The sequence below is a fragment of the Oncorhynchus keta genome, chromosome 5 (genome assembly GCF_023373465.1).
Source record: "Oncorhynchus keta strain PuntledgeMale-10-30-2019 chromosome 5, Oket_V2, whole genome shotgun sequence".
Lineage (NCBI taxonomy): Eukaryota > Metazoa > Chordata > Actinopteri > Salmoniformes > Salmonidae > Oncorhynchus > Oncorhynchus keta.
The window spans coordinates 17525808-17537066 of NC_068425.1; the positions used below are offsets into that span (position 1 = coordinate 17525808).

Here is an 11259-nt window from a genome sequence, read left to right on the forward strand (position 1 = left end):
TCCCGTTCCTGTAGGTTCATGCTCTACAACATCCGCAGAGTACGACCCTGCCTCACACAGGAAGCGGCGCAGGTCCTAATCCAGGCACTTGTCATCTCCCGTCTTGATTACTGCAACTCGCTGTTGGCTGGGCTCCCTGCCTGTGCCATTAAACCCCTACAACTCATCCAGAACGCCGCAGCCCGTCTGGTGTTCAACCTTCCCAAGTTCTCTCACGTCACCCCGCTCCTCCGCTCTCTCCACTGGCTTCCAGTTGAAGCTCGCATCCGCTACAAGACCATGGTGCTCGCCACGGAGCTGTGAGGGGAACGGCACCTCAGTACCTCCAGGCTCTGATCAGGCCCTACACCCAAACAAGGGCACTGCGTTCATCCACCTCTGGCCTGCTCGCCTCCCTACCACTGAGGAAGTACAGTTCCCGCTCAGCCCAGTCAAAACTGTTCGCTGCTCTGGCCCCCAATGGTGGAACAAACTCCCTCACGACGCCAGGACAGCGGAGTCAATCACCACCTTCCGGAGACACCTGAAACCCCACCTCTTCAAGGAATACCTAGGATAGGGTAAGTAAGGGTAAGTAATCCTTCTCACCCCCCAACAAGATTTAGATGCAAGTGGCTGTTCCACTGGTTGTCATAAGGTGTATGCACCAATTTGTAAGTCGCTCTGGATAAGAGCGTCTGCTAAATGACTTAAATGTAAATGTAAATGTAAATGTTTAAACCACTGGCCAAAAGGTAGTGAAGAACAATACATTTAAAAGATCAAAGGTCACCCAATGAGTTCACATCCATCTGACATAACATACCCTCTTTGTAATGCTTCATCTTTTAATTAACCAGGAATTTTAATTGCCTGATATCCTTTAAAATATAAATATGACTGAATTACTTCACATCAGTTTTATCTGCCGAGTATGAATGCTTTACCTGAACATCATACATTGCTCCAAGTAAACCTTACTGAATTGAGATCAAAAGGGATATTACTTCATTTTATGTTATGTATGTTAGATTGAATTGGTTGTTTTATTAGTAGATTATTAGCAGCCACTAGCAGCATATGGATTGCAAGAAAAGTGAGATGTCATGGTGACCTGATAAAAGTGATTCATACTTTAATTGGCAAAAGTTGTCCCATTATTTACAAATATTTTAATTACAGCCATTGTCTCAAGACCGACACAAAGTGAGGAGTGGTAGGGAGAGCTGGGAATCTCATATTTCTAATAGCTTTGATCCTCCCTTGTATAATAACAAATCATAGTCCTTGTTCATAGCAGCCTTCATCTCTTCCTCTGTTTTATAAAAGAGCAAAATAGCATTAGGTCCAGCGTGATAATTTTACAACCCTCTGGTGCGGTATGAGAGTCTTCTCCCTTCCTTCACTTCTCCCAGCCCTTCCCCCCAGGCTGGGTGGGCAGCCTGAGTCCCACAATTCCTGCCATCTCCTCTGTGTCATGCTGCCCTTTCCCATGGTCGATGTCGTAGAGAGCCATGTGTTGCCGTGTGGAGATGAGCAGACAGAGGTAGCTGCGTTCATCCACCTCTGGCCTGCTCGCCTCCCTACCACTGAGGAAGTACAGTTCCCGCTCAGCCCAGTCAAAACTGTTCGCTGCTCTGGCCCCCCAATGGTGGAACAAACTCCCTCACGACGCCAGGACAGCGGAGTCAATCACCACCTTCCGGAGACACCTGAAACCCCACCTCTTTAAGGAATACCTAGGATAGGATAAAGTAATCCTTCTAACCCCCCTTAAAAGATTTAGATGCACTATTGTAAAGTGGCTGTTCCACTGGATGTCATAAGGTGAATGCACCAATTTGTAAGTCGTTCTGGATAAGAGCGTCTGCTAAATGACTTAAATGTAAATGTAATGTAGCTGTGCGAAGCATAGAGGGCCTCCTCCTGAGCAAGACAATATCTCTCCCCAGTGATCTAAAAAAAAGTGGGCAGAATTAAGATAAAAAGCCTGTATAAAGCATGCATAACAATGACACTAACATAGAGGACTAAAATTGCCATCTTGAAGGTGAATTTATGCCGCAATTACACTTGCAAATAGATATGATACATTTACTAAAGAAATATAAAGTGCCTAGTGAAAGTAAACACCCACTTGTCTTCACATTTAGCTGCCTTCAAATCAAATCTAAAAAAAGGGATTGCAGAGCTACACAACCTACAGTACTGCACAATTTTAAAGTGAAAGAAAGCTATAGAACATTTTCCAAATTAATAAACAAATACAAGATGTCTTGATTGTGTGTCTTCAAACCCCAGTTAATACTTGGTGGAAGCATCTTTGGCAACCATTACAGCTGTGAATAACTTCATTATGATTCTACCAACTTTGCACAGCTCTTAATTAATGATCGGTGTCCCTTCCATGGGACAGTTGAGCTAACGTAGGCTAATGCGATTAGCATGAGGTTGTAAGTAACAAGAACATTTCCCAGAACATAGACATATCTGATATTGGCAGAGAGCTTAAAGTCTTGTTAATCTAACTGCACTGTCCACTTTACAGTAGCTATTACAGTGAAATAATATCATGCTATTGTTTGAGGATAAAAAAAATTGAACAGAAATGCAATGGTTCATTGGCTCAGTCTAAACTTTGCACATACTCTGCCATCTAGTGGCAACAATCGAAATTGCCCCTGGGCTGGAATAGTACATTATGTCCTTTCTCTTGCATTTCAAAAATAGTACAAAAAAAAAAAAAAAAAAAAAAGAACAGTTGTTTTTTTCTTTGTATTATCTTCTACCAGATCTATTGGTGTTATATTCTCCGACATTTCCACAAACATCAAAGTGTTTTCTTTAAAAATGGTACCAAGAATATGCATATCCTTGCTTCAGGGGCTGAGATACAGGCAGTTAGATTTGGGTATGTAATTTTAGGCTACATTTGGAGAGAGAAAAAAGGGGCGGATCCTTGAGGTTAAGGCAAAATACTGTATATCCATTGTTTTTAAAAATCAACATTTCTCAAGCTCAGTACATTTGGTTGTAAATCATTGGACAGCAATATTTAATATCGGCTTTAAACATTTTTTTTTTAAATAGAAAAATAAACTGACTGGACCATTCAGGAACAATCAACAACTTTTGAAAGCCATTCTGGTGTGTCTTTTGCATTAAAATATTTGTCCCACTGAAAAATAAAACCCTATCCCAGGGTTAGGTTTTCAGAAGACAGAGGTGGGTTTTTCTGTAGCTTTACCTGGGCTGTGCTCCTTTCATATTTATTTTGATCTTAACAAACTTCCCAGTCCCTTCACTTCATATTACTGCCCTGTATGACAAAGTGAAAAGAAGTGGGGGGAAAAAACTCCTAATCACCCATTCTGTTTGCAACAAGGCTGTTAAGTAATACTGCAAGACAACATGGCAAATTATTTTTGGGGGTCTAAATTAAAAACGCCACGAGTGAAACTCTCTCTATTTTCAAGTATTAGTGGTGACAGCATCATGTTATGGGTATGCTTGTCATCGGCAGGGACTAGAGAGTTTGTTAGGATCAAAATAAATATTTTTAAAGGAGCACAGCTCAGGTAAAAAGTTCGAGGAAAGGTTTGTCTTCTGAAAACCTAACCTTGGGATAGGAGTTTTAAACAAATTCTAATGTGGAAGACACACCAGAATGTCTTTCCAAGACTTGGAGTGTTCCTGAGTGGTCTTAAAACTGCTTGAAAAACAGAGACAAGGTTTGAATATTGCAGTCCATCAATGATTCCCAAACAAATTTAATGAGCTTGAGTAATTTTGACCAAAACAAATGAATATACACTCAGTGGTCAGTTTATTAGGTACATCTAGTACTGGGTCAGATCCCCCTGTAGCCATGAAGGGATGCACCTGGTCAGCAACAATGTTCAGATATGCTATGGCATTCAAATGTTGCTCAATTGGTATCAAGGGACCTAATGTGTGCCAGGAAAACATTCCCCACACCATTACACCACCGACACCAGACTATACCATTGACACCAGGCAGGATGGGGCCCATGGCCTCATGATGCTTTTGCCAAATCCTGACTGCCATCAGCATGATGCAACAGCGCCGGGATTAGTCGGACCAGGCAATTTTTAAACCACTCCTCAAGTTGTCCAGTGTTGGTGATTCCGTGCCCACTAGAGCCGCTTCTTCTTGTTTTAAGCCGATAGAGTGGAACCCAGTGTGCTCGTCTGCTGCAATAGCCCATCCGTGAAAATGAAGAGTAAGTTGTGTAGATCTGTTGTGCGTTCCTAAATGCTGTTCTGCACACCACTGTTGTACTGCGCCGTTATTTCCCTGTTTGTGGCCTGCATGTTAGCTTGTACAATTCTTTCCATTCGCCTTCAACACGCTATTTTTCGCCCACAGGACTGCCGCTGACTGGATGTTTTTTGTTTGTTGCTCCATTCTCGGTAAACCCTAGACACTGTTAATTTATTTATTTTATTTAGCTAGACAAGTCAGTTAAGAACACATTTTTATTTACAACGACAGCCTACCAAAAGGCAAAAAGCCTCCTGTGGGACGGGGGCCTGGGGTTTAAAAAATAAATACACTATAAATATAGGACAAAACACACATCACAACAAGAGAGACAACACTACATAGAGACCTAAGACAACAACTTAACAGCAAAACATGACAACACAGCATGGTAGCAACACAAAAACAACATGGTAACAACACATGGTAGCAGCACAAAAACATGGTACAAACATTATTGGGCAACAGCACAAAGGTCAAGATGGTAGAGACAACAATATATCATAAACAGCAGCCACAACTGTCAGTAAGAGTGTCCATGATTGGGTCTTTGAATGACGAGATTGAGATAAAACTGTCCAGTTTGAGTGTTTGTTGCAGCTCGTTCCAGTCACTAGCTGCAGCGAACTGAAAAGAGGAGCGACCCAGGGATGTATATGCTTTGGGGACTTTAACAGAATGTGACTGGCAGAATGGGTGTTGTATGTGGAGAATGAGGGCTGCAGTAGATATATCAGATATAGGGGAGTGAGGCCTAAGAGGGTTTTATAAATAAGCATCAACCAGTGGGTCTTGCGACGGGTATACAGATATGACCAGTTTACAGAGGAGTATAAAGTGCAGTGATGTGTCATATAAAAGGAGCATTGGTGGCAAATCTGATGTTCCTTACCATTCGGCCATCTAGCAGGTCATGCGTGAAAAGCCCAGGAGGCCGGTCGTTTCTAAGATACTGGAACCGGTGCGCCTGGTACCGACGATTATACCATGCTCAAAGTCGCTTAAGTCACTTGTTTTGCCCATTCTAACATTCAAGCAAACATTAAACTGAATGCCTCAATGCCCATCTGCCTGCTTTATATAGCAACCCATGGCCACGTGTCTCTAGGAGCTAACCATTTTTGTGAACGGGGTGGTGTACCTAATAAAACTAGCAACTGAGTATATAACCCGAAGAGTTGGGAAAAGTTGGTAGAATCTTATTCCAAATGATTCACTGATGCCCAAGGTGATTCCACCAATGATTAACTCAGGGAATTAGTGTTACTGTAATTTAATTATACCAATATGTATTCATTAATTGAATTCCCTTGATCTATTTTATGAGAATTTGTAAGATTCTTGTATGCATAAAATAGACGGAGACCAGTCTTTTCAATAATAGGTAACAGAATTTATTCTCGGAATGCGCTGCCACGTTACCATGAGCAACAGTTTATATACAATAACATGACATCATTTCATTGCTTCTAGAATGAATCCCCTCCTCCCGACCTAGAATCAAGTGAGGTTAAAAGTTCATTCTAACTCACTAACACACTCACAGGTCACACAACATAACTGAATTAATCTTTGACCCCTCAACGTTATCAATCACCACTTAGCTGACAGTTCTAATTAACAGAAAACCTAGGAATGCACTCACTGTCTTATCTAAAACACCCCAGAGCTAAGTTTCGTAGGTTCAACCATAGGTTAACTACCTTATCTGTTTACTTAATCCACAACCCATTTCTTTCTTCCAGGTTGGAATGGTGTTCATTAACTTTAATTACTCCTTGTCTGTGTCACACAATCCCTTCTTATGAACTCATATTGTTAATCAGATATAATAAAACAGAGTATAAGTTTACTTAGTTACAGTTCTATTTAAAATGAGGATATTGTTTATTCATTTATTCATAATATTTCTAACAGTTAGAGACTTGTCCAACTTATTTTGATTAGAAAAATGTACTAACATTCTTTCACTTTGAAAATGAGGAGTAGGTTGTTAGATCAGTAGAAAAAATAATTTAATCTCTTTTAGGTTTGAATTTTAAGGTAGTAAAATGTGAAAAAAGTTAAAGGTGTAGACTTATGTGAGAATGCTGTTCATCGACTACAGCTCGGCATTTAACACCATAGTGCCCTCCAAGCTCTGGGTCTCGACCCCGCCCTGTGCAACTGGGTACTGGACTTCCTGACGGGCCGCCCCCCAGGTGGTGAGTGTAGGCAACAACATCTCCACCCCGCTGATCCTCAACACTGGGGCCCCACAAGGGTGCGTTCTGAGCCCTCTCCTGTACTCCCTGTTCACCCACGACTGCGTGGCCATGCACGCTTCCAACTCAATCATCAAGTTTGCGGACGACACAACAGTGGTAGGCTTGATTACCAACAACGACGAGACGGCCTACAGGGAGCAGGTGAGGGCCCTCGGAGTGTGGTGTCAGGAAAATAACCTCACACTCAACGTCAACAAAACTAAGGAGATGATTGTGGACTTCAGGAAACAGCAGAGGGAACACCCCCCTATCCACATCGATGAAACAGTAGTGGAGAGGGTAGTAAGTTTTAAGTTCCTCGGCGTACACATCACAGACAAACTGAATTGGTCCACCCACACAGACAGCATCGTGAAGAAGGCGCAGCAGCGCCTCTTCAACCTCAGGAGGCTGAAGAATTCGGCTTATCACCAAAAGCACTCACAAACTTCTACAGATGCACAATCGAGAGCATCCTGTCGGGCTGTATCACCGCCTGGTATGGCAACTGCTCCGCCCACAACCGTAAGGCTCTCCAGAGGGTAGTGAGGTCTGCACAACGCATCACCGGGGGCAAACTACCTGCCCTCCAGGACACCTACACCACCCGATGTCACAGGAAGGCCATAAAGATCATCAAGGACAGCAACCACCTGAGCCACTGCCTGTTCACCCCGCTATCATCCAGAAGGCGAGGTCAGTACAGGTGCATCAAAGCTAGGACCGAGAGACTGAAAAACAGCTTCTATCTCAAGGCCATCAGACTGTTAAACAGCCACCACTAACATTGAGTGACTCAACTCCAGCCACTTTAATAATGGGAATTGATGGGAAATGATGTCAAATATATCACTAGCCACTTTAAACAATGCTACCTAATATAATGTTCCCTACATTATTCATCTCATATGTATACGTATATACTGTACTCTATATCATCTACTGCATCCTTATGTAATACATGTATCACTAGCCACTTTAACTATGCCACTTGTTTACATACTCATCTCATATCTATATACTGCACTCAATACCATCTACTGTATCTTGCCTATGCTGCTCTGTACCATCACTCATTCATATATCTTTATGTACATATTCTTTATCCCCTTACACTTGTGTCTGTCTATAAGGTAGTAGTTTTGGAATTGTTAGCTAGATTACTTGTTGGTTATTACTGCATTGTCAGAACTAGAAGCACAAGCATTTCGCTACACTCGCATTAACATCTGCTAACCATGTGTATGTGACAAATAACATTTGATTTGATTTGATTTGATTTTCTAAAGGAAAGGGGATACCTAGTCAGTTGCACAACTGAACGCATTCAACCGAAATGTGTCTCCCGCATTTAACCCAACCCCTGAATCAGAGGGGTGCAGGAGGCTTCCTTAATCGATGTCATTGACGCCCGGGGAGCAGATGTTGTTGAACACTGTATATTTTTGAAGTATTCAAAACATACAACTATATGATAACAGAGTCTAGAATCAACAGGATCCTGAACAGCTTCTACCGCCAAGCCATAAGACTGCTAAATAACTAATCAAATGGCTACCTGCATTGACCCTTTTTTGCACCAACCCACTTGCACTGACTATGCACACACGGGACTCTACCAACACAGTAACACTGACATCCCAACACACACACTGACTTTCATACTCACCACATTGCTGATGCTACTGTCTATTAGTCACTTTACCCCTACCTATATGTACAGCTACCTCAATGACCTCTTACTCCTGCACACTGGTACTACTCCCTGTATATAGCCATGTTATTTTGTATTTGTTATTCACTGTGTATCTATTCCCCCTGTCACTATTTCACTTTCTCTCTGGATTGTTGGAAAAGGACCCGTTCACAAAGCATGAGAAAAATACAATTGGGGGGGGGAATGGCTAACTTTATTACGTTGCATACTACATCACATCTATTAACTAAAGAGGATGTAGTCGGTGGGGTCTGGGTGAATATATAGCCGTGTCCCCATCTCATTGTTGGGCTATGGCCTACAATTTAGTCAAGTATTCTTGGCCAATGTTTGAATGAAGCCTACATTTGTTAAGTTTATGACTTTGAATGATTATTAACACATTTGCCAAGAAGAAAGGAATGCTATGATTAGATTGATAGAGCTATATCAATCTTTTTTTTACCAGGCCCACATTCGCAAAAAAGAATCCAGCATCATCAGACCGTATTCATTGACACTCACAATATGTCAATGCCTGTCAAACAGATATTCAATTAGGGATGCATATATCAGTGAACATATCGGAATCAGATGATATTAGCTAAAAATGCTAGCTTTAGCTTGGTACCTAGCTAGCACCAATACAACCAGCCTGAAAACAATGACCAGTAGAAACTGCAGTCATTTTCATTATTCTTAAAAAGTATTTAGGAATCCTTGTGAGTAAGTATTAGCTAGGTTGCCACTTGTTGTTCAACTATTGAAATTGAACTTCAGTTCATGAAAATAAATAGCTAGCCAGCTAACGTAAACTCACCCCATTCCGTACAAATGTGCGCAACCGCAACATTCAAACGAGGCTACAAAGAAAACAAATTGGACTGTAGCGACTGTGTTGACTTCAGAATCGGGGGTGTGAACTAGGTTTCTATTCAAGCGTTGATTGACATGGTAATAGCTCTATAGTATTGGAGAAAAGTTGAAAAAGAACGGACCCTCCGTTACATCTTGACGTGTCATGTCGTAACGTACAGCACGCATAAAGCAACCATTTCTATCTTACAATCTCTCTCCACCAGGTGTAGCACTTCTCTCATCCTTTAGAAACAAGAAATTGACAGTGACAGGGGGAAGGGGGGATACCGAGTCATTTTTTGCGTCATCATTGCATGCAATCATCATTCTCAAAGCAGCTTTTCACTTCTAAGATCACTTTAGCACCGCCCTAAAAACCCGATTCAAATTCGACACAAACCTTCAAATAGGTATGTAATGACACATTATATAAACTCTTTATAGTGTTTTATTTACATTTTAGAGGCAATAAGGTGATATGTTGGACAGATCGAGTGAGAAAAAAAATCAATGCGGCCTATTCTTGAGGATAACCCGTTGCAGGATGGCTAAGTAGTGGCTGGAGTCGTTAACACATTTTTAACCACGGCAATCTCGCTAAGTTAGCTACATTAGCTTACGTTACCATGGTGGATAGATGTCGTGGTTTCATTAAAGTTGTAGCTAGTTAATAACCTCATTTACTCATCAACATGACTTACCTGTTTTTTACGGAATTGATCTAAAACATAATTGTATGCCAAAGAATGTTTGTATTCCGGTCCTTTAATCGCTGGTATCCCCCTCAGGATCCCCCGGCAAAGGCAGAGAGGTGGAGACAATGACGCCATGTTGGACTGTTTGGGTGCACACCAATTATACATAAATCATTCGCGCTCACCAACTATTAGGAGCACAAATAATAACATCACTTTCGTATAGTAATAATTAAAACCTTCAAAATAAAAGCCCACATTTCAAACCATTGCAAAGTCGACATCTCATTCAAAAGATATTACACTCAGTGGACAGTTTATTAGGTACATCCATCTAGTACCGGTTCGGACCCCCCTTTGCCTTCAGAACATCCGGCATTCTTTGTGGGCATGGATTCAAGGTGTCAAATCAAATGTTTTTGTCAAATGCGCTGAATACAACAGATGTAGGTAGACCTTACCGCGAAATGCTTACTTACAAGCCCTTTACCAACAATGCAGAGTTTCAAAAAAGTAAATAGGAAAATGAGTAAAATAAACGAAAGGAAAAATAGTAACACGATAAAATTGAAATAATGAGGCTATAAATGAGGGTTACAATGTGCAGGGGTACGGGTTAGTCGAGGTAATTTAGGTCATATGTACATGTAGGTAGGGTTAAAGTTACTATGCATAGATAATAAACAGAGAGTAGCAGCAGCGTATGTGAAGGAATGTGAATGTGTGTGTGTGGCATCAATATACATGAGTGTATGTGTTTTGTGTGTGTGTTTGAGTGTCAGTGTAGTATGTGTGAGTGAGTGATTAGAGTCCATCGAGTGAGTGTACATTGAGCATGTGCTCAGTGCAGATGTTGACTGTAATCCATATTGATGCACTTATTAATGACTACTACTAATGCACTACTTTTGTGAAAACATATAAATAGAAGCACCCCTACTTCCCGCAGCTGTCTCTCACGCTGTCTCTCACCCGACTTACTGTCCCTCCTCTCTACCTCCCTCCACTGACAATAATGTCCAGACAGTCTTCCAGCTGAAGGTGAAACTTAAATCACACTGCATTATTTCTGCCTTATGCACCAATTCATGTTGTGGCTCTATGACCAGAGAAAGTTAAATATTCCTCGATATTATAAAGTACACAAGTCGCTAATAATAACGCAAGCTTATTAGGACACTTTGCTATACTCAGTTGTAGGCCTATAGGTGCACTTGATTTGCTCTCTGATCATGCCGGGTGGGCGGAGTTCTATCTTCAGACACATGAAATGGTTCAAAATGGGAACACTTTGCCTTCGGCACTAGGGCTGCTGAATTGCACCTACTGCAAACAGTGCAAAATTAATTTAAAAAAATAGGAAAGCAAAGCTTTATCGTTGTTTTTTTAACATAAATGTTTGGTGATCAACTAGGAATGCCTTGGTGATCGACCAGTTGATTGTGAGGTGGGTGACCGCTGCCCTAGACAGTGTTGTGCGTGAAAAGCTCAGGAGGCTGG

The 11259-nt window shown here is 41.5% G+C and overlaps 1 protein-coding gene across 1 annotated transcript; it reads right to left on the reverse strand.

Annotated features, from left to right (window-relative positions):
• Nucleotides 1-1381: 1381 nt before the first annotated feature.
• On the reverse strand, nucleotides 1382-9894 carry LOC127930387 (protein FMC1 homolog). Its single transcript, XM_052520063.1, has 3 exons — nucleotides 9766-9894; nucleotides 1876-1935; nucleotides 1382-1525 (listed from the first exon to the last, which is right to left on the reverse strand). Exons 1-3 carry the CDS (start codon nucleotides 9892-9894, stop codon nucleotides 1382-1384), a joined length of 333 nt encoding a protein of 110 aa, XP_052376023.1.
• Between the last annotated feature and the right edge of the window lie 1365 nt (nucleotides 9895-11259).

Coding starts and splice junctions, on each gene's coding strand:
- LOC127930387 (XM_052520063.1), bottom strand. CDS start 9,894: ATGGCGTCATTGTCTCCACCTCTCTGCCTTTGCCGGGGGATCCTGAGG. Junction 1,936..9,765: donor ATCAATTCCGTAAAAAACAG/GTAAGTCATGTT, acceptor ACTTTTTTTTAG/ATCACTGGGGAGAGATATTG. Junction 1,526..1,875: donor TCTATGCTTCGCACAGCTAC/ATTACATTTACA, acceptor GAACGCAGCTAC/CTCTGTCTGCTCATCTCCAC.